General features: G+C 37.0%; 1 protein-coding gene across 8 annotated transcripts in view; it reads left to right on the top strand.

Moving 5' to 3' along the window:
* The window catches only part of TEX9 (testis expressed 9), a 120,781-nt gene that overhangs the window by 14,561 nt on the left and 82,143 nt on the right, over nucleotides 1–24,077 (top strand). For 6 of the 8 annotated variants that reach the window (XM_005211668.4, XM_059890391.1, XM_059890392.1 and 3 more), the window contains 2 exon segments: nucleotides 1,798–1,861; nucleotides 3,406–3,485. The exons of the other annotated variants lie outside the window; for them this stretch is intronic. In XM_005211668.4, the coding sequence (XP_005211725.2) occupies nucleotides 1,798–1,861; nucleotides 3,406–3,485 (144 nt within the window). 8 annotated transcript variants of the gene reach the window in all.

Genomic DNA, 24,077 nt, shown 5'->3' with positions numbered 1-24,077 from the left:
TTATTAGCTTATCAGTTTTCACTGGTTCTAAGCCAACTTTCTATATTAAAGTTTTGGCCTAGTGTCCCTATACCATCTGGGTAAGACGAACTTGGAATACACTTCTGTGTGCTCTAATTACTCATAGGAGAATCTTTTCCACACATGGCTTTGGTTTCATTTCCGTTCACCTAAGGTTGTGGGTGGTGGTTTTGTAGTCTGTGGTTCACAGGTGTAGCCCTTTATGATTCCCTCAAGTGCATTGGTTTCTAGCTGTTAAGCTGTTTTGGCTTCTGTTCCTGTTTACTGCTCTAACTTTGAGTTACTGCTGTATTTTTAGTGCCAGCGTGTTTTCTTTGCCTGAGTTTAAGTTTAGCAACATTTCCTTTATTACAGTTTATCCAGGATTTCTATGGGTTTTGGAGCAGAAGAGTAGTCTTTTGAGTTACCTCAGTCTACTATGTTGACCAGAAACTTATCATGGTTCTTGTTAGGGAAATGTGGAAAATAAGGTAAAGGCATCTTGAATACAACTTTAAGACTGCATTAGATATTATTTCTTTTGATTAACTCATCCTAGGGTATAAAAATACTTCTTGAAACATCAGACTGTTTTAAGAAGGGATATGATACTGCTTTTTTCTTTCTGGGGGTTGTCACTGGTGTGCATTACCTCTGAATTACATATCTAAAAAACACAAGATATCTCATTTTAAAAATTGTTTTGCATATTTTCTTCATAAAACTTCAGAAGAGCCTACATCATCTAGAAATGTGACCTATGAATAGAACTGAGAAGTTATATGCTTTTGAAGATGTTTATTATAGTGTTAACCTTTAAAACAGAGAAGGGAACTTGAACTAACAAGAGGAACAGTTTAGTACACTATGTTAAATTCAACTCTTCAGCATATTTTGTAGCCATTTAAGGCTCTGATGCTGGGAGGGATTGGGGGCAGAAGGGGACGACAGAGGATGAGATGGCTGGATGGCATCACTGACTCGATGGACGTGAGTCTCAGTGAACTCCGGGAGTTGGTGATGGACAGGGAGGCCTGGCGTGCTGCGATTCATGGGGTCGCAAAGAGTCAGACACGACTGAGCGACTGATCTGATCTGATCTGAAGGCATTAATTTTAAAACTTATATACAGGTAAATATATTCCATCTATGTTGTTATGGGGGAACAGTACAATATTGTGTATGTGCTTACAGATGATAATTAGAAGGGAATACTAAAAATCATCTGATAATGGTGGTAGGATTATGGGCAATTTTTCCTTTCAAAACAGTTTCCTTCAATGGCATTGGTACTCTTACAGTCTTAATGGGACCAAATAGTATTCCTGTTCTTTGCTAGATTGCAAATAGATGGAAGAAAGAGAAATGGCAGGTGTAGATCAAAGGAATTGCCTGTATTTCTGATGAAGCTTATACTGAAGTATATAACGAGTGAGCCCCCTCAGAATCCCAAGAACATGAAGAGTGAAACTGAGGTGATCTCACCCAGTTTATTCTTTCCAAATAAATCATTCTACTTAAAGTAAGGGCAATATTAGTTGCACTTGTAATGAAATATTTGTACTAGTATATGGAGAGGCTAATATTTACACCACTTGAATTTCCACCACGAAGAAGAAGGAATCATAGGGATTTGGAAATAATCTAATAGTTATGTTAATTCTTAAGTAAAAATGTCATGTGTATGTTTTGGTATTTGTTGACTTAACTGAAGTGTAGTTATTGAAATTCAGTTTCTTTAGCTTTGTGTTACAGTCTTCAGCATATCACAGCTATTAAATTATTTTCTGCTTTTAGACGTTTAAATGCAGAATTAGAGGCAAAAACAGCTGATCTGGTTCGACAAGCTGAGGAAGTAATAGTAAGTAAATGTACAATTATTAGTATTTCCACGTCAGTGTTAATTTTTTAGCTTTTTAATTTGATGTATAACATACATACAAAAAAGTGCCCAAAGCATAAATTTTCAGTTCAGTGAATTATTATAAATTGAAAATCAATATGTGCATAGGTATGTGTATATATGCATATATATGTTTTTTGAGAAGCACACATTTTCTAAAAGCTACTGAAAAAGTGTTTTCCATTTTGATATATCAATCATCTAATTAATAGCTACATTAATATTTAATAATATTTCCTAGTATTTTAAGATTAATGTTTTGTGAGTAGCTATATTGAATTAGTACTAGTAGTTCAGTAAGGATATGGTTTCTGGACAGAAGTTGAATAAAGGATAACGATTATCACTAATGCTCAGATGGTAATCTGTTTCTTAAACTCTGCAGTTAGATGTAACTCAAATTCTTAGGGCTAGTCCATAATCAGATTTATAGTCAGGAAAATGTGGTGAGGCTATATTACTAGACAATATAAGGATATTTGCCCCATTCTGACTACCAAATTGGTTATTCCTTCTTTAAATGCCCCTCTGTAAGCATCAGCATTCCCATTATTAATGATAGGATATAGTAGTATTCCTTAGAGGAATAAGTATCCTAATTGATAGGCTATAATAGTACTCCTTAGAGCTGCTTTCAAACTTGTTTCATTTTTTGTTTTAATTAGTTATAATTCTCTTTCATTTAAACCCCATCCCCATCTCACTTTAGAGTTGATGGGGTCACTGAAGAATAGGTAATATTTTAATGCCTTAGACAGAACTATCATTATTTGTTAGTATAGGAACATAACATTTCAGGTAACAGATGGAGATAATGGTTAAAGATTTGTTAGTTGCATTTGTAATTAAATATTTTATTTAAAAATAAATACTTTATTACGTCTTTTGTTTGTGTCTGTTCTGAAGAGCTGGAAAATAGTTTGAACAAAGAAACCCCACATTATAGTAGAATGAGGGATTCATTATGTATTCTGATCAAATCCATTAGTCCTCTGATGGATATAACTCTTGCCATATTGAATTTTTGTTTTCTTACTTTCATACTGATACATCATCTTCAAAAGCTTTCACTCTTATTGCTTCATTTTTAGTACTTTTAAGTTCTGTGTGGTCATCGTAACATTGAAGTTTGTCTGATTTGAGACAAATTTTTCTATCCATTAAATGGATTTATGTTTTCATTTCTTGTGAACCTTACTTCTTTTGCATGTTACACAAGATGGAAGCCCTAATATAGTTGGGAAGAAGTCAGCTAAGATCATTTAGAGGCATTAACATTCTTAGAATTTTCCCTTAGAGTGACTTTCCTAACCAAGAATGAATGAAAGGTGAAACTACATTGTTACAGACCTTATTTTGATACCATAGCTTTTAGAATTCTGTGCTTTGATTTTATAGAAATTGTGAACAATTTTGAAATGATTAATGATCAGAAAGGCACTTGAATATATCCTAGTTTTGTGAGGTTTTTTTTCTTCATGACTTACCTTTGTTTTATTTAGAGAGATCAGCAAGAAGTCCGATCTAAGTCTGTTTCAGCACAAATTAAATCATATGAGGACAAAGATGATTACAGCTTTAGGTAAGTGACTTATATTCTCAAACACCTTAAAAGTGTGTTTTTACTGGGTAAATGCTTTAAGATTTTTTAAATTGAGGTATAATTGACATACAGTGTTATATTGGTTTTAGGTATACAGCATGATTCAGTATTTGTATGTATTGTGAAATGATCACCACAATGAGTCTACTTAATATCTATTACCATATATAATTACAGAATCTTTTTTCCTTGTGATAACCTTTTTTTAAAAAAATATATATTTTATTGAAGTATAATTGATTTACAATGTTTCAAGTACACAGCAAGACGATTCAGTTATACAAATACACATATTGTTTTTGAAATTATTGTCCATCACAGGTTATCACAGGATATTGACTGTAGTTCTCTATGCTATACAGTAAACCTTTGTTGCTTGTTGCATATCTGTTTTTTAATTAGAAATCTGGCATTCTATTCAACTGAGTTAAACAAGTGGAATCAAAATGTCATAGTATTTTTAGTTAGGCAAAAATTCATAAGTTTTCCAAAATATATATATTATACATATTTATATATATATATATATACACAAAAGCTTTTTTACTACACTTGATAGCATGAGAAAAAACATCAAAAAAAAAAAAAGAAGAGATGGAGAGATTGGAAAACATAAACTAAATGAAATGGGAGCACTGAATATGAAATAGAAAAAGTGAAACAAACTAGATAAAAGTAAAAGATAATCAGATAGTCCAGTTGTTTTTAAACATGACTACTCATAGAAACATATCTGGAGCTCTGGAGAAAAAAAGCAATACCTGAGCATTTTTTTTTTTCCCCAAAAAGTTTCAAGATAATTCTGAAATGCATCTGGATTTTATAGTGATTACAGGTTTTTCTGTTAGATCCTAGTTTTGGTGATACAGAGTTCTATTATTTGTCTGTTGACCAATCATGATACAATGGTAGTAAATGAGTAATAGTTACATAATCACAGTGGTAAAATATGTTTATCAATTTTCACAATCAATGGCCAGACAAAAAATAAAAGATAATTATAATTCCAAGCCATAATGGAAATATGATTAACTTAACAGTATAAAATAATCACATACAACTTGGGTGTTTGAGTGTTTGTTAAGCAGACTGATGTGGTAAGTGGAAGTGCATACATGCACATGTTTTCATCCACCGAGCCAGTCTGTGTCTTTTGGTTGGTGCATTTAATCCACTTACATTTAAGGTAATGATTGATATGTATGATCCTGTTACTGTTTTCTTAATTGTTTTGGGTTTATTTTCTGTAGGTGTTTTCCTTCTCTTGTGTTTCCTGCCTAGAGAAGTTCCGTTAGCATCTATTGTAAAGCTGGTTTGATGGTGCTGAATTCTTTTCACTTGTGCTTGTCTGGAAAGCTTTTGATTTCTCCTTCAAATCTGAAGAAGGGTCTTGCTGGGCAGAGTATTCTTTGTTGTAGGTTCTTCCCTTTCATCACTTGAAACATACCATCCCTTCCCTTCTGGCTTGCAGAGTTTCTATTGAGAAATCAGCTGATAGCCTGAAGGGAGTTTCCTTGTCATTTGTTGTTTTTCTGTTGTTGCTTTTAATATTTTATCTTTGTCTTTAATTTTTGTCAGTTTGATTACTATGTGTCTCAGTGTGTTCCTCCTTGGGTTTGTCCTGCCTGGGATTCACTGTGCTTCCTGGACTTGGTTGACTATTTCCTTTCCCTTATTAAGGCAAGTTTTGAGCTACTGTCTCTTCAATTATTTTCCCATGTCCTTTCGCTCTCTCTTCTCCTTCTGGGACCCAACATTCTCCTGTAATGCGAATGTTGTTGCATTTAATGTTGTCCCAGAGGTCTCTTAGGCTGTCTTCATTTCTTATTCTTTTTTCTATATTCTGTTTTGTGGCAGTGATTTCCACCATTCTGTCCTCCAGGTCATTTATCTGTTCTTCTGCCTCAATTACTCTACTATGGATTCCTTCTAGTGTATTATTCATCTCTGTTTGTTCTTTAGTTCTTCTAGATCTTTGGTAAACATTTCTTGCATCTTCTCAATCTTTGCCTCCATCCTTTTCCTTAGATCCTGGATCATCTTCACTATTATTCTGAGTTCTTTTTCTGGAAGTTGCCTATCTCTACTTCATTTAATTTTGGGGGAGGGGGGTTTATCTTGTCCCTTCATCTGGGAGGTAACTTTCCGCTTTTTTGTCATGATTACTGCTGCTACTAAGTTGCTTCAGTCGTGTCGGGCTCTGTACAACCCCATAGACAGCAGCCCACCAGGCTCCGCCATCCCTGGGATTCTCCAGGCAAGAACACTGGAGTGGGTTGCCATTGCCTTCTCCATTGTGTGAAAGTGAAAAGTGAAAGTGAAGTCACTCAGTTCGTGTCTGACTTGTAGCGACCCTATGGACTGCAGCCCACCAGGCTCCTCCATCCATGGGGTTTTCTAGGCAAGAGTACTGGAGTGGCTTGCCATTGCCTTCTCCGTTTGTCATGATTAACTTTCTGTAATATGGTTTTTGTTTTGCTGCTGTAAGACAATGCTTCTTCTTGCTTCTGTCTGCCCTCTGATGGATGAGTCTAAGAGACTTGTGTAAGCTTCTTGATGGGAGGGACTGGCGATGGGAAAAACTGGGTCTTGCTGTGGTGGGCTGGGCCTTGCTCAGGTAAAGCTTTAGTACAGTTATCTACTGGTGGGTGGGGTTGCATCCCTCCCTGGTAGTTGTTTGGCCTGACCCAGCCCTGGGGTCTATGGGCTCTATGGTTGGGTTAATGGTGAACTCCAAGAGGGTTTATGCCAAGGGGCATCTTCCACCACCCCCGTCCTGTGATGAGCCACTGCCAACCCACACCCCCATAGGAGGCCCTCCAACACTACTAGCAGGTGGTTTGGGTTCAGTCTCCTGTGGGGTCACTGCTCCTCTCCTCTGGGTCTTTGTGCATGTAAAATTTTATTTGTGCCCTCCAAGACTGGAATCTCTGTTTCTCCCAGTCCTCCTGAAGTCACATAATCAAAACCCCTCTGGCCCTCACAGCAGATTTTCTGGGGATTCCCAGTCCCTTTGTCAGATCCCCAGGCTGGGAAGCCTAATGTGGGGTTCAGAACCTTGACATCAGTGTGAGAACTTCTTTGGTATTATTGTTCTCAAGTCTATGGGTCACCTACCCAGCGGGTATAGGATTTGGTTTTATTGTGATTGCACCCCTCCTTCTATCTCACTGTGGCTTCTTCTTTGTCTTTGGACATAGGGTATCTTTTTTTTGGTGGGTTCCAGCATGCAGTCCATGGGGTCGCTAAGAGTTGGGCACGACTGAGCAACTTCACTTTCACTTTCCACTTTCATGCATTGGAGAAGGAAATAGCAACCCACTCCAGTATTCTTGCCTGGAGAATCCCAGGGACAGAGGAGCCTAGTGGGCTGCCATCTGTGGGGTCACACAGAGTCGGACATGACTGAAGTGACTTAGCAGCAGCAGCAGCAGCAGCAGCAGCATGCTCCTGTCGGTGATTGCTGAACAGCTAGCTACAATTTTGGTGCTCTTGCAGGAGGAGACGAATGCATGTCCTTCTGCACAGCCATCCTGAACCATTCTTCTGTGATGAGAACCTTTAAGATCTACCTTTTATTTTTAGCAGCATTCAAGTATGCAGTAAAGTATTATTAAGTGTAGTCTCCATGCCGAACATTATGTCCTGTGACTTATTTATTTTATAATTGGTAGTTTGTGCCCTTTGACTCTTTCACCCATTTCACCTACTCCCAACCAGCCAGCCTCTAGCAACCATCTTTTGTTTGCTTGCTTTTAGATTCTACATATGAGATCAGTTTGTAGTTGTTTTTCTCTGACTTATTTCACTTAGTGTACTGCCTTCGAGTCCATTCATGTCACAGATTGCAAGATTTCATTCTCTTTTATGGCCAAATAATATTTATATATATATATATATATTATAGTTTAGTATATGCATATATATAATATTAGAGAACATGCACATTTTCTTTGCTTGTTCATCCCTTGATGGACATTTAGGTTGTTTCCATGTTTAGGCTATTGTAAATACTGTTGCAGTGAACATGGAGGTGTATATATGTAAAAAAGAAAAAAATATATATATATAGTGTTTTTATTTTCTTTGCATAAATACCTAGAAGTGAGATTTCTGGGTCATATGATAGTTCTATGTTTAATTTTTGAGAAACTTTTATACTGTTTTCCAAAGTGAGTGTACCAAATTATGTTTCTGACAACAGTGTACAAGGTTTCCCTTTTCTCCACAGCCTTGCCAGCATTTGTTATCTTATCTTCTTGATAATAGCTGTTCTTACAGATATAATATCTCATTGATGTTTTGATTTATATTTCCCTGTTGGTTAGTGATATTGAGTATCTTTGCATGCATCTGTGGCAGTCTATATGTCTTCTTTAGAAACTGTCTATTCACATCTTTTGCCCATTTTTAAATCAGTTTGTTGGATTATTTAATTTGAGTTTAATGAGATTTTAAAAATGTATTTTTTGATAGTAACCATTTGCCAGATATATGATTTGAAAATATTTTCTCCTATTTAGTAAATTACCTTTCATTTTGTTGATTTTTTTTTAAAATTTTGCTGTGCAAAAGCTTTTCAGTTTGATGAAGTCCCATGGGTGTATTTTTGTTTTTGTTGCCTTTGCATTTGGTGTCAAATCCAAAAAAAAATCACTAAGACAAGTCTCGAGGAGCTAACCACCTATGTTTTTCTTCTAGGAGTTTTGTGGTTTTAGGTTTTCCATTCAAATGTTTAATCCATTTGAGTTTATTTTTTGTGTATGGTACAAGATAGTGGTCTATTTTCATTTTTTTATATGTGACTGTCCATTTTTCCTGACACTGTTTATTGAAGAAACTACTATTTTCCCATTGTATACCCTTGGCTCCTTTGTCATAAATTGATTGAACAAGTTCATTTCTGGGCTCTGTAGTCTGTTCCATTGACCTATGCGTCTGTTTTTATGCAAATACCATACTGTTCGATTACTGTAGCTTTGTATAATAGCTTGAAATCTGGGATAACACCATTTTTACTGGATAGTGTATGTGGATCTGTTTATAATATCTTTTTGTATGTAAGTATTGGAAATCTATAATTTGAAGAATAATGTAAGTTATAAAAATACTAATAATTGGGGGCTTATACCAGTCAGACACAATGTAAACCTTTTACCTACTTTATTTCATTTAGTTCTCAAAGTGTTATTTTGAAATCAGTGTTACTGTCCTCCTCTTAAAAATGAGGAAACTGCAAAACAAATAAAATAAATGAGAAAACTGCAGCTTAAAGAAGTTTAAGCTTATCTAGGACCCACAGATGGATGGATTTCACTGAGATCCAGACTACAGTTGATAAGACTTCTAAACCTGTCTTCATGAACTGTACCTTTTTTCTTTTAAAATTGCATGTGAAATTAAGTAAAAGTAAATAAATTAATAGATACAAAATATATTAGATCTCCCCCCCCCAAAGATTTCATATGATATGTCTAAAAAAATTAGGGAACAAAAAAAATATTTATGAATAAACTGGGTGTCAGCCATGGAACATTGGGAAAAAGGGCCCTCTTTCCCTCTCTACTACTTTGAGTATGGTAAGCCACTGAGATTTTGGGGTTAATATCATAGCCTACCTTAACTAGTAAAGCAGTTGTTATTGAGTCAGGTGCTGTACAACAAATATTCTAAAAGTGTGGTTTTCACTTAGTGGTTAGGCGGTACCAGCAAAGACACTTGATTTTGGAGGCTGTAAAGATAAGAGTGCTGTTAAATAGTGGCAGTGAATTTAGTAAAACTTGTCACTTTTTATAAATTGCAAGGTTGAATGAATGTCTGATGAACCAGTGTTCTTAAGGAAGAGGTTAGAAAACAGAGTATTATAGTATATGCTCTTGTTATTAGCTATATTGGCACTGTATTATGAGAAAGATAAGTTTAGGAAAGAATTGGCTGTTTTGTAAGTAGAAGTGAAAGGGAATATGGAAATTCTAGGAATTACAGGCCTTGTAATGTTCAAAAAGTCACCTGCTTCTAATTTTGATGAGGTCTGGTCTTTTATTTTTCTTTTGCTCCTTGTGCTTTAGGAGTTATATCAAAGAATCTATTGCTAAATCCAAGGTCATTAAGATCTACTATCTTTTCTTCTAAGAAAATTGTATCATTCTGGCTCTTACATTTAGATCTCTGATCCATTTTGGGTTATTGTTTTTTATATGGTTAGTGTTTTTTACATGGTGTGAGATAAGAGTCACCTTTGATTCTATTTCCTCTGTTGAATGGTCTTGGCATCTTTGTCAAAATCACCTGACTGGAGACCTACAAAATGGTTTTATTTTTGGACTCTCAGTTCTGTTCCATTGATCTGTGTATCAGTTCTTATGCCAGCACTACACTGTCTTGATTACTCTTAACTTTAGAGGGTTAACTTCTTTTTTTTTTTTTAATTTTATTTTTAAAATTTACAATATTGTATTGGTTTTGCCAAATATCAAAATGAATCTGCCACAGGTATACATGTGTTCCCCATCCTGAACCCTCCTCCCTCCTCCTTCCCCATACCATCCCTCTGGGTCGTCCCAGTGCACCAGCCCCAAGGATCCAGTATCGTGCATCGAACCTGGACTGGCGACTCATTCCATATATGATATTATACGTATTTCAATGCCATTCTCCCAAATCATCACACCCTCTCCCTCTCCCACAGAGTCCAAAAGACTGTTCTATACATCAATGTCTCTTTTGCTGTGTCGTATACAGGGGTATTGTTACCATCTTTCTAAATTCCATATATATGCATTAGTATACTGTATTGGTGTTTTTCTTTCTGGCTTACTTCACTCTGTATAATAGGCTCCAGTTTCATCCACCTCATTGGAACTGATTCAAATGTATTCTTTTTAATGGCTGAGTAATACTCCATTGTGTATATGTACCACAGCTTTCTTATCCATTCATCTGCTGATGGACATCTAGGTTGCTTCCACGTCCTGACTATTATAAACAGTGCTGCGATGAGCATTGGGGTACACGTGTCTCTTTCAATTCTGGTTTCCTCAGTATGTATGCCCAGCAGTGGGATTGCTGGATCATAAGGCAGGTTTATTTCCAGTTTTTTAAGGAATCTCCACACTGTTCTCCATAGTGGCTGTACTAGTTTGCATTCCCACCAACAGTGTAAGAGGGTTCCCTTTTCTCCACACCCTCTCCAGCATTTATTGCTTGTAGACTTTTGGATCCCAGCCATTCTGACTGGCGTGAAATGGTACCTCATAGTGGTTTTGATTTGCATTTCTCTGATAATGAGTGATGTTGAGCATCTTTTCATGTGTTTGTTAGCCATCTGTATGTCTTCTTTGGAGAAATGTCTATTTAGTTCTTTGGCCCATTTTTTGATTGGGTCGTTTATTTTTCTGGAGTTGAGCTGTAGGAGTTGCTTGTATATTTTTGAGATTAGTTGTTTGTCTGTCGCTTCATTTGCTATTATTTTCTCCCATTCTGAAGGCTGTCTTTTCACCTTGCTAATAGTTTCCTTTATTGTGCAGAAGCTTTTAAGTTTAATTAGGTCCCATTTGTTTATTTTAGCTTTTATTTCCAGTATTCTGGGAGGTGGGTCATAAAGGATCCTGCTGTGATGTATGTCAAGAGAGTGTTTTGCCTATGTTCTCCTCAGGAGTTTTATAGTTTCTGGTCTTACGTTTAGATCTTTAATCCATTTTGAGTTTATTTTTGTGTATGGTGTTAGAAAGTGCTCTAGTTTCATTCTTTTACAAGTGGTTGACCAGTTTTCCCAGCACCACTTGTTAAAGAGATTGTCTTTACTCCATTGTATATTCTTGCCTCGTTTGTCAAAGATAAGGTGTCCATATGTGCGTGGCTTTATCTCTGGGCTTTCTATTTTGTTGCGTTGATCTATATTTCTGTCTTTGTGCCAGTACCATAGTGTCTTGATGACTGTGGCTTTGTAGTAGAGCCTGAAGTCAGGCAGGTTGATTCCTCCAGTTCCATTCTTCTTTCTCAAGATAGCTTTGGCTATTCGAGGTTTTTTTGTATTTCCATACAAATTGTGAAATTATTTGTTCTAGCTCTGTGAAGAATACCATTGGTAGCTTGTTAGGGATTGCATTGAATCTATAAATTGCTTTGGGTAGTATACTCATTTTCACTATACTGATTCTTCCAATCCATGAACATGGTATATTTCTCCATCTATTAGTGTCCTCTTTGATTTCTTTCACCAGTATTTTATAGTTTTCTATATATAGGTCTTTAGTTTCTTTAGGTAGATATATTCCTAAGTATTTTATTCTTTCCGTTGCAATGGTGAATGGAATTGTTTCCTTAATTTCTCTTTCTGTTCTCTCATTATTAGTGTATAGGAATGCAAGGGATTTCTGTGTGTTGATTTTATATCCTGCAACTTTACTATAATCATTGATTAGTTCTAGTAATTTTCTGGTGGAGTCTTTAGGGTTTTCTATGTAGAGGATCATGTCATCTGCAAACAGTGAGAGTTTTACTTCTTCTTTTCCAATTTGGATTCCTTTTATTTCTTTTTCTGCTCTGATTGCTGTGGCCAAAACTTCCAAAACTATGTTGAATAGTAATGGTGAAAGTGGGCACCCTTGTCTTCTTCCTGACTTTAGAGGAAATGCTTTCAATTTTTCACCATTGAGGATAATGTTTGCTGTGGGTTTGTCATATAGAACTTTTATTATGTTGAGGTACGTTCCTTCTATTCCTGCTTTCTGGAGAGTTTTTATCATAAGTGGATATTGAATTTTGTCAAAGGCTTTCTCTGCATCTATTGAGATAATCATATAGTTTTTATTTTTCAATTTGTTAATGTGGTGTATTACATTGATTGATTTGCGGATATTGAAGAATCCTTGCATCCCTGGGATAAAGCCCACTTGGTCATGGTGTATGATCTTTTTAATATGTTGTTGGATTCTGATTGCTAGAATTTTGTTGAGGATTTTTTCATCTATGTTCATCAGTGATATTGGCCTGTAGTTTTCTTTTTTTGTGGGATCTTCGTCAGGTTTTGGTATTAGGGTGATGGTGGCCTCATAGAATGAGTTTGGAAATTTACCTTCCTCTGCAATTTTCTGGAACAGTTTGAGTAGGATAGATGTTAGCTCTTCTCTAAATTTTTGGTAGAATTCAGCTGTGAAGCCGTCTGGACCTGGGCTTTTGTTTGCCGGAAGATTTTTGATTACAGTTTCAATTTCCGTGCTTGTGATGGGTCTATTAAGATTTTCTATTTCTTCCTGGTCGAGTTTTGGAAAGTTGTACTTTTCTAAGAATTTGTCCATTTCTTCCTCGTTGTCCATTTTATTGGCATATAATTGTTGATAGTAGTCTCTTTTGATCCTTTGTATTTCTGTGTTGTCTGTTGTGATCTCTCCATTTTCATTTCTAATTTTATTGATTTGATTTTTCTCCCTTTGTTTCTTGATGAGTCTGGCTAATGGTTTGTCCATTTTATTTATCCTTTCAAAGAACCAGCTTTTGGCTTTGTTGATTTTTGCTATGGTCTCTTTTGTTTCTTTTTTTTTTTTTTTATTCAATTTTAATTAAAAAAAAATTATACATGTGTTGCCCATCCTGAACCCTCCTCCCTCCTCCCTCCCCATACCATCCCTCTGGGTCGTCCCAGTGCACCAGCCCCAAGCATCCAGCATCGTGCATTGAACCTGGACTGGCATCTCGTTTCATACATGACATTTCACATGTTTCAATGCCATTCTCCCAAATCTTCCCACCCTCTCCCTCTCCCACAGAGTCCATAAGCCTGTTCTATACATCAGTGTCTGTTTTGCTGTCTCATATACAGGGTTATCGTTACCATCTTTCTAAATTCCATATATATGCGTTAGTATACTGTATTGGTGTTTTTCTTTCTGGCTTACTTCACTCTGTATAATAGGCTCCAGTTTCATCCACCTCATTAGAACTGATTCAAATGTATTCTTTTTAATGGCTGAGTAATACTCCATTGTGTATATGTACCACTGCTTTCTTATCCATTCATCTGCTGATGGACATCTAGGTTGTTTCCATGTCCTGGCTATTATAAACAGTGCTGCGATGAACATTGGGGTACACGTGTCTCTTTCCCTTCTGGTCTCCTCAGTGTGTATGCCCAGCAGTGGGATTGCTGGATCATAAGGCAGTTCTATTTCCAGTGTTTTAAGGAATCTCCACACTGTTCTCCATAGTGGCCTTACTAGTTTGCATTCCCACCAACAGTGTAAGAGGGTTCCCTTTTCTCCACACCCTCTCCAGCATTTATTATTTGTAGACTTTTGGATCGCAGCCATTCTGACTGGTGTGAAATGGTATCTCATAGTGGTTTTGATTTGCATTTCTCTGATAATGAGTGATGTTGAGCATCTTTTCATGTGTTTGTTAGCCATCTGTATGTCTTCTTTGGAGAAATGTCTATTTAGATCTTTGGCCCATTTTTTGATTGGGTCATTTATTTTTCTGGAGTTGAGCTGTAGGAGTTGCTTGTATATTTTTGAGATTAGTTGTTTGTCAGTTGCTTCATTTGCTATTATTTTCTCCCATTCTGAAGGCTGTCTTTTCACCTTGCTAATAGTTTCCTTTGATGTGCAGAAGCTTTTAAGTTTAATTAGGTCCCATTTGTTTATTTTAGCTTTTATTTCCAGTATTCTGGGAGGTGGGTCATAGAGGATCCTGCTGTGATGTATGCCAGAGAGTGTTTTGCCTATGTTCTCCTCTAGGATTTTTATAGTTTCTGGTCTTACGTTGAGATCTTTAATCCATTTTGAGTTTATTTTTGTGTATGGTGTTAGAAAGTGTTCTAGTTTCATTCTTTTACAAGTGGTTGACCAGATTTCCCAGCACCACTTGTTAAAGAGATTGTCTTTAATCCATTGTATATTCTTGCCTCCTTTGTCAAAGATAAGGTGTCCATATGTGCGTGGCTTTATCTCTGGGCTTTCTATTTTGTTCCGTTGATCTATATTTCTGTCTTTGTGCCAGTACCATACCGTCTTGATAACTGTGGCTTTGTAGTAGAGCCTGAAGTCAGGTAGGTTGATTCCTCCAGTTCCATTTTTCTTTCTCAAGATAGCTTTGGCTATTCGAGGTTTTTTGTATTTCCATACAAATTGTGAAATTATTTGTTCTAGCTCTGTGAAGAATACCATTGGTAGCTTGTTAGGGATTGCATTGAATCTATAAATTGCTTTGGGTAGTATACTCATTTTCACTATATTGATTCTTCCAATCCATGAACATGGTATATTTCTCCATCTATTAGTGTCCTCTTTGATTTCTTTCACCAGTGTTTTATAGTTTTCTATATATAGGTCTTTAGTTTCTTTAGGTAGATATATTCCTAAGTATTTTATTCTTTTCATTGCAATGGTGAATGGAATTGTTTCCTTAATTTCTCTTTCTGTTTTCTCATTATTAGTGTATAGGAATGCAAGGGATTTCTATGTGTTGGTTTTATATCCTGCAACTTTACTATAATCATTGATTAATTCTAGTAATTTTCTGGCAGAGTCTTTAGGGTTTTCTATGTAGAGGATCATGTCATCTGCAAACAGTGAGAGTTTTACTTCTTCTTTTCCAATTTGGATTCCTTTTATTTCTTTTTCTGCTCTGATTGCTGTGGCCAAAACTTCCAAAACTATGTTGAATAGTAATGGTGAAAGTGGGCACCCTTGTCTTCTTCCTGACTTTAGAGGAAATGCTTTCAATTTTTCACCATTGAGGATAATGTTTGCTGTGGGTTTGTCATATATAGCTTTTATTATGTTGAGGTATGTTCCTTCTATTCCTGCTTTCTGGAGAGTTTTTATCATAAATGGGTGTTGAATTTTGTCAAAGGCTTTCTCTGCATCTATTGAGATAATCATATGGTTTTTGTTTTTCAATTTGTTAATGTGGTGTATTACATTGATTGATTTGCGGATATTGAAGAATCCTTGCATCCCTGGGATAAAGCCGACTTGGTCATGGTGTATGATCTTTTTAATATGTTGTTGGATTCTGATTGCTAGAATTTTGTTGAGGATTTTTGCATCTATGTTCTTCAGTGATATTGGCCTGTAGTTTTCTTTTTTTGTGGGATCTTCGTCAGGTTTTGGTATTAGGGTGATGGTGGCCTCATAGAATGAGTTTGGAAGTTTACCTTCCTCTGCAATTTTCTGGAACAGTTTGAGCAGGATAGATGTTAGCTCTTCTCTAAATTTTTGGTAGAATTCAGCTGTGAAGCCGTCTGGACCTGGGCTTTTGTTTGCTGGAAGATTTTTGATTACAGTTTCAATTTCCGTGCTTGTGATGGGTCTGTTAAGGTTTTCTATTTCTTCCTGGTCGAGTTTTGGAAAGTTGTACTTTTCTAAGAATTTGTCCATTTCTTCCTCGTTGTCCATTTTATTGGCATATAATTGTTGATAATAGTCTCTTATGATCCTTTGTATTTCTGTGTTGTCTGTTGTGATCTCTCCATTTTCGTTTCTAATTTTATTGATTTGATTTTTCTCCCTTTGTTTCTTGATGAGTCTGGCTAATGGTTTATCAATTTTATTTATCCTTTCAAAGAACCAGCTTTTGGCTTTGTTGATTTTTGCTATGGTCTCTTTTGTTTCTTTTGCATTTATTTCTGCCCTAATTTTTAAGATTTCTTTCCTTCTACTAACCCTGGGGTTCTTCATTTCTTCCTTTTCTAGTTGCTTTAGGTGTAGAGTTAGGTTATTTATTTGACTTTTTTCTTGTTTCTTGAGGTGTGCCTGTATTGCTATGAACTTTCCCCTTAGGACTGCTTTTACTGTGTCCCACAGGTTTTGGGTTGTTGTGTTTTCATTTTCATTCGTTTCTATGCAAATTTTGATTTCTTTTTTGATTTCTTCTGTGATTTGTTGGTTATTCAGCAGGGTGTTGTTCAGCCTCCATATGTTGGAATTTTTAATAGTTTTTCTCCTGTAATTGAGATCTAATCTTACTGCATTGTGGTCAGAAAAGATGCTTGGAATGATTTCTATTTTTTTGAATTTACCAAGGCTAGCTTTATGGCCCAGGATGTGATCTATCCTGGAGAAGGTTCCATGTGCGCTTGAGAAAAAGGTGAAGTTCATTGTTTTGGGATGAAATGTCCTATAGATATCAATTAGGTCTAACTGGTCTATTGTATCGTTTAAAGTTTGTGTTTCCTTGTTAATTTTCTGTTTAGTTGATCTATCCATAGGTGTGAGTGGGGTATTAAAGTCTCCCACTATTATTGTGTTATTGTTAATTTCTCCTTTCATACTTGTTAGCATTTGTCTTACATACTGCGGTGCTCCCGTGTTGGGTGCATATATATTTATAATTGTTATATCTTCTTCTTGGATTGATCCTTTGATCATTATGTAGTGACCTTCTTTGTCTCTTTTCACAGCCTTTGTTTTAAAGTCTATTTTATCTGATATGAGTATTGCTACTCCTGCTTTCTTTTGGTCCCTATTTGCTGGAAAATCTTTTTCCAGCCCTTCACTTTCAGTCTGTATGTGTCCCCTGTTTTGAGGTGGGTCTCCTGTAGACAACATATGTAGGGGTCTTGTTTTTGTATCCATTCAGCCAGTCTTTGTCTTTTGGTTGGGGCATTCAACCCATTTACGTTTAAGGTAATTACTGATAAGTATGATCCCGTTGCCATTTACTTTATTGTTTGGGGTTCAAATTTATACACCATTTTTGTGTTTCCTGTCTGGAGAATATCCTTTAGTATTTGTTGGAGAGCTGGTTTGGTGGTGCAGAATTCTCTCAGCTTTTGCTTGTCTGAGAAGCTTTTGATTTCTCCTTCATACTTGAATGAAATCCTTGCTGGATACAATAATCTGGGCTGTAGGTTATTTTCTTTCATCATTTTAAGTATGTCTTGCCATTCCCTCCTGGCTTGAAGAGTTTCTATTGAAAGATCAGCTGTTATCCTTATGGGAATATCCTTATGTGTTATTTGTTGTTTTTCCCTTGCTGCTTTTAATATTTGTTCTTTGTGTTTGATCTTTGTTAATTTGATTAATATGTGTCTTGGGGTGTTTCGCCTTGGGTTTATCCTGTTTGGGACTCTCTAGGTTTCTTGGACTTGGGTGATTATTTCCTTCCCCATCTTAGGGACGTTTTCAACTATTATCTCCTCATGTATTTTCTCATGGTCTTTCTTTTTGTCGTCTTCTTCTGGAACCCCTATGATTCGAATGTTGTAGCGTTTAATATTGTCCTGGAGGTCTCTGAGATTGTCCTCATTTCTTTTAATTCGTTTTTCTTTTATTCTCTCTGATTCATTTATTTCTACCATTCTATCTTCTAATTCACTAATCCTATCTTCTGCCTCTGTTATTCTACTATTTGTTGCCTCCAGAGTGTTTTTAATTTCATTTATTGCATTATTCATTATATATTGACTCTTTTTTATTTCTTCTAGGTCCTTGTTAAACCTTTCTTGCATCTCCTCAATCCTTGTCTCCAAGCTATTTATCTGTGATTCCATTTTAATTTCAAGATTTTGGATTAATTTCACTATCATTATTCGGAATTCTTTATCAGGTAGATTCCCTATCTCTTCCTCTTTTGTTTGGTTTGGTGGGCATTTATCCTGTTCCTTTATCTGCTGGCTAGTCCTCTGTCTCTTCATCTTGTTTAAATTGCTGAGTTTGGGGTGTCCTTTCTGTATTCTGGCAGTTTGTGGAGTTCTCTTTATTGTGGCTTTTCCTCGCTGTGTGTGGGTTTGTACAGGTGGCTTGTCAAGGTTTCCTGGTTAGGGAAGCTTGTGTCGGTGTTCTAATGGGTGGAGCTGTATTTCTTCTCTTTGTTCAGTCGCGCTCCTTTCGAAGAGTTGGATTGCTTTTCTGGGTGCCTGATGTCCTCTGCCGGCGTTCAGAAGTTGTTTTGGGGAATTTACTCGACGTTTAAATGCTCTTTTGATGAATTTGTGGGGGAGAAAGTGTCCTCCCCGTCCTACTCCTCCGCCATCTTGGCTCCTCCTCCTCTCTTTTGTTTCTTTTGCATTTATTTCTGCCCTAATTTTTAAGATTTCTTTCCTTCTACTAACGCTGGGGTTCTTCATTTCTTCCTTTTCTAGTTGCTTTAGGTATAGAGTTAGGTTATTTATTTGACTTTTTTCTTGTTTCTTGAGGTATGCCTGTATTGCTATGAACTTTCCCCTTAGCACTGCATTTATAGTGTCCCACAGGTTTTGGGTTATTGTGTTTTCATTTTCATTCATTTATATGCAAATTTTGATTTCTTTTTTGATTTCTTCTGTGATTTGTTGGTTATTCAGCAGGGTGTTGTTCAGCCTCCATATGTTGGAATTTTTAATCGTTTTTCTCCTGTGATTGAGATCTAATCTTACTGCATTGTGGTCAGAAAAGATGCTTGGAATGATTTCAATTTTTTTGAATTTACCAAGGCTAGATTTATGGCCCAGGGTGTGATCTATCCTGGAGAAGGTTCCATGTGCACTTGAGAAAAAGGTGAAATTCATTGTTTTGGAATGAAATGTCCTATAGATATCAATTAGGTCTAACTGGTCTATTGTATCGTTTAAAGTTTGTGTTTCCTTGTTAATTTTCTGTTTAGTTGATCTATCCATAGGTGTGAGTGGGGTATTAAAGTCTCCCACTATTATTGTGTTATTGTTAATTTCTCCTTTCATACTTGTTAGCATCTGTCTTACATATTTCGGTGCTCCCGTGTTGGGTGCATATATATTTATAATTGTTATATCTTCTTCTTGGATTGATCCTTTGATCATTATGTAGTGACTGTCTTTGTTTCTTTTCACAGCCTTTGTTTTAAAGTCCATTTTATCTGATATGAGTATTGCTACTCCTGCTTTCTTTTGGTCCCTATTTGCATGGAAAATCTTTTTCCAGCCCTTCACTTTCAGTCTGTATGTGTCCCCTGTTTTGAGGTGGGTCTCTTGTAGACAACATATGTAGGGGTCTTGTTTTTGTATCCATTCAGCCAGTCTTTGTCTTTTGGTTGGGACATTCAACCCATTTACATTTAAGGTAATTATTGATAAGTATGATCCCATTGCCATTTAGTTTATTGTTTTGGGTTTGAATTTATACACCGTTTTTGTGTTTCCTGTCTAGAGAATATCCTTTAGTATTTGTTGGAGAGCTGGTTTGGTGGTGCTGAATTCTCTCAGCTTTTGCTTGTCTGTAAAGCTTTTGATTTCTCCCTCATATTTGAATGAGATCCTTGCTGGGTACAGTAATCTGGGCTGTAGGTTATTTTCTTTCATCACTTTAAGTGTGTCTTGCCATTCCCTCCTGGCTTGAAGAGTTTCTATTGAAAGATCAGCTGTTATCCTTATGGGAATATCCTTATGTGTTATTTGTTGTTTTTCCCTTGCTGCTTTTAATATTTGTTCTTTGTGTTTGATCTTTGTTAATTTGATTAATATGTGTCTTGGGGTGTTTCGCCTTGGTTTTATCCTGTTTGGGACTCTCTAGGTTTCTTGGACTTGAGTGATTATTTCCTTCCCCATCTTAGGGACGTTTTCAACTATTATCTCCTCAAATATTTTCTCATGGTCTTTCTTTTTGTCTTCTTCTTCTGGGACCCCTATGATTCGAATGTTGTAGCGTTTAATATTGTCCTGGAGGTCTCTGAGATTGTCCTCATTTCTTTTAATTAGTTTTTCTTTTTTCCTCTCTGATTCATTTATTTCTACCATTCTGTCTTCTAATTCACTAATCCTATCTTCTGCCTCTGTTATTCTACTATTTGTTGCCTCCAGAGTGTTTTTAATTTCATTTATTGCATTATTCATTATATATTGACTCTTTTTTATTTCTTCTTGGTCCTTGTTAAACCTTTCTTGCATCTTCTCAATCCTTGTCTCCAGGCTATTTATCTGTGATTCCATTTTGATTTCAAGATTTTGGATCAATTTCACTATCATTATTCGGAATTCTTTATCAGGTAGATTCCCTATCTCTTCCTCTTTTGTTTGGTTTGGTGGGCATTTATCCTGTTACTTTATCTGCTGAGTATTCCTCTGTCTCTTCATCTTGTTTAAATTGCTGATTTTGGGGTGTCCTCTCTGTATTCTGGCAGTTTGTGGATTCTCTTTATTGTGGCTTTTTCCTCGCTGTGTGTGGGTTTGTACAGGTGGCTTGTCAAGGTTTCTTGGTTAGGGAAGCTTGTGTTGGCATTCTGGTGGGTGGAGCTGGATTTCTTCTCTCTGGAGTGCAATGAAGTATCCAGTAATGAGTTATGAAATGTCTATGGTTTTGGGGTGACTTTGGGCAGCCTGTATCTTGAAGCTCAGGGCTGTGCTCCTTTGTTGCTGGAGAATTTGCTTGGTATGTCTTGCCCTGGAACTTGTTGGCCCGTGTGTGGTGCTTGGTTTCAGTGTATGTATGGAGGCGTTTGATGAGCTCCTGTCAATTAATGATCCTTGGAGTCAGGAGTTTCCTGGAGTCAGGGTTTGGACTTAAGCCTCCTGCTTCCAGTTATTGGTCTTATTTTTACAGTGGTTTCAAAACTTCTCCTTCTATACAGCACCACTGATAAAACATCTACGTTAAAGATGAAAAGTTTCTCCACCATGAGGGTCACCCAGAGAGGTTCACAGCGTTACATGGAGAAGAGAAGAGGGAGGAGGGAGTTAGAGGTGACCTGAATGAGATGAGGTGGAATCAGTAGAGGAGAGAGTGGGCTAGCCAGTAATCACTTCCTTATGTGCACTCCACAACTGGACCACTCAGAGATGTTCATGGAGTTATACAGAGAAGAGAAGAAGGGGGAAGGAGACAGAGGTGGCCAGGAGGATAAAAGGGGGAAATGAAAAGGAGAGAGACAGATCCAGACAGTAATCAGTTCCCTAAGTGTTCTCCACCATCTGGAACACACAGAAATTCACAGAGTTGAGTAGAGTAGAGAGGGGTTAGGGAGGAGACTCAGGCGACCCGGTGGAGAAAAAGGAGAGTTCAAAGGGAGAGGGAGCAGTCAAGCCACTAATCTTGCTCCCTAGTGAAAAATGGGTACTGAAGATTGGGTTCTTAAAGGTACAAAATTGATAACAAATACATAAAAGCAAAAATTAAAAATCTAGAGTAGAGTGTGGAATTTCAAAAATACAGTGTTAAAGAAAAGAAGAAGGAAAAGAAAGAGAGAAACAAAAACAAAAACAAAGTCGCAAAAATTATAAAGAAAATATAGGTACAAAATTGATAACAAATACCGAAAAGCAAAAGTTAAACATCTAGAGTAGAGTTTGGAATTTCAAAAATACAATGTTAAAAAAAAGAAGAAGAAAAAGAAAGAGAGAAAAACAAACAAACAAAGTCACAAAAATTATAAAGAAAATATAGGTACAAAATTGATAACAAATACCAAAAAGGATAAATTGAAAATCTAGAGTAGAGTTTAGAATTTCAGATATACAATGTTACATAAAAGAAGAAGAGAAAGAGAGAGGAAAAAAAAATAGTCACAAAAATTATAAAAAAAAATATAGGTACAAAATTGATAACAAATACCAAAAAGCTAAAATTAAAAATCTAGAGTAGAGATTGGAATTTCAAAAATACAGTGTTAAAGAAAAGAAGAAAAAAAACACAAAAAAACAAGGTCACAAAAATTATAAAAAATATATATATGAAGTTTGCTTTAAAAAGGGGTCTTTTTTTTTTTTTGCTAAGTAATAGGTCATAAAAGTGAAAATTAAAGGAATAATAGAGGACTTAAAAATTTTTTTTAATTAAAAAAAAAAGAAAGAATGATCGTAAAAATAGTAAAAATATATCTAGGACTTTCTCTGGTTTTGTTGTGAGTATTGTGGGGTCAGTTCATTTTCGGCTAGTTCCTTGGTCCGACTTAGATTTCTCAAGATCTGTAGGCCCCTTCCTATGTAGTCGGTACTAACCACAGGGTTTAATCTATTGCCTGTAGCTTCCAAGGTGGTTCCCTCTGTTATAGCTTCTTCTGTTTGCTGGTCTCTTCAGTGTCTGGTTTCTGCCCTGACACAAAGGGGACGGTGGTGGACACTTTTTTTTTTTTTTTAGGCTCACTTGTTTAGGCTCACTTGTTCAGTCGCGCTGTGGGGAGGGAGGGACGCTGCAAACAAATAACACTGGTGTGTGCTTGCAGTGCCCTCAGCCACACTGGGTCTGCCCTACTCATGGCGCATGTAGCCTCCCTGCCCACACTGCTCAGGCTCTAGGTTGCTCCACCAGGAACCATCCGAGGCCGGCCCTGGGCTGCCTGCACCTCCCAGGTCCAAGCTGCTCAGGTTCAGGCACTCGGGTAGTCCTCAGAGGCCCAGACTCGGTTGGGCCTGCGTTTTGTGCCCTTCCCAGGTCCGAGCAGCTCAGGTGATGAGGTGTTTGGCGAGCGCGATTGCTGCGACTTATCGCCTCCCTGCCGCTTGGTTATCTAGGTGTACAACCGGCGCACCTTCTCAGATGGATGTTGACCGTCCAGACCCCCAGGAAGTTTTAGTTAGCAAAAAAGCCTGCTTACAGTTTTATAGATAATGTCTCTCTGGGGCTGCGATTGCCCCCTTCCGGCTCTGGCTGCCTGTCAGTGGAGGGGGATGGTCTGCAGCTGGCTATCTCTGTTCAGTCCTTTGTTCCGTGCGCGGGCCTGGCGGTGTCTTAGGTTAGGGGTGGCTTTTCGCGTGGTAGATATCCCACAGTCTGGTTTGCTAGCCCAAATTATTTCGCTCAGATAGCCCTCGGGGTATTCAGGCCAGATCCTTACTCTAAGCGATGCAGCCCGCGCCGCACCTCCCTGCCCAGCCCCCACTTGCTAGTGGCGTGTGCAGGCGTCTGCGCTGCTTCTCCGCTGGGGGAGTTACCATAGGGCTTGCAATCTGCAGGTTTTAACTGTTTATTTATTTTTCCTCCCTGTTATGTTGCCCTCTGTGCTTCCAAGGCTCGGCACAGATTCGGCAGTGAGAAGGTTTCCTGGTATTCGGAAACTTCTCTCTTTTTAAGACTCCTTTCCCAGGACGGAACTCTGTCCTTCCCTCTTTTGTCTCTTTTTTTGTCTTTTATATTTTTTCCTACCTCCTTTCGAAGACTTGGATTGCTTTTCTGGGTGCCTGATGTCCTCTGCTGGCATTCAGAAGTTGTTTTGTGGAATTTACTCGATGTTTAAATGCTCTTTTGATGAATTTGTTGGGGAGAAAGTGTTCTCCCTGTCCTACTCCTCCGCCATCTTAGCTCCTCCCAGTTAACTGCTTTTAGACCTAAAAAATTATGAGATAAAATTGAAAAAATGTTTAAGGGATAAAAGTCTATTAAATATTAAAGCTCACCTTTGTGGCAAAGGTCAGACTTAAAATAAAGTGATAAAAAACTTTTATCACAACTATTGATAAAAGTTGCCAGTGGATTAAGGTTTTTGAGGGCAAGGATCATTTTAAATTACACCTAGTGAACCTATCCATTTGGATAAAATGTCTCAGATTAAAGATCTAACTAAAGGTAGTAGTCCCCTTATAGAAACTTGACAACCTCAAAGTAAACTATTTTTCAACTGAGTTTGGGGGAAGAGGTGGGAGGAAGGGAGAGAGAGAGGAGTTTAGGGTTAAGAAGCAGTCTTAGA

The sequence above is a fragment of the Bos taurus genome, chromosome 10, assembly GCF_002263795.3.
Source record: "Bos taurus isolate L1 Dominette 01449 registration number 42190680 breed Hereford chromosome 10, ARS-UCD2.0, whole genome shotgun sequence".
NCBI classification, from domain to species: domain Eukaryota; kingdom Metazoa; phylum Chordata; class Mammalia; order Artiodactyla; family Bovidae; genus Bos; species Bos taurus.
The sequence above is the reverse complement of the archived record's forward strand: the minus strand, read 5'-3'. Positions and strand labels throughout refer to the sequence as shown.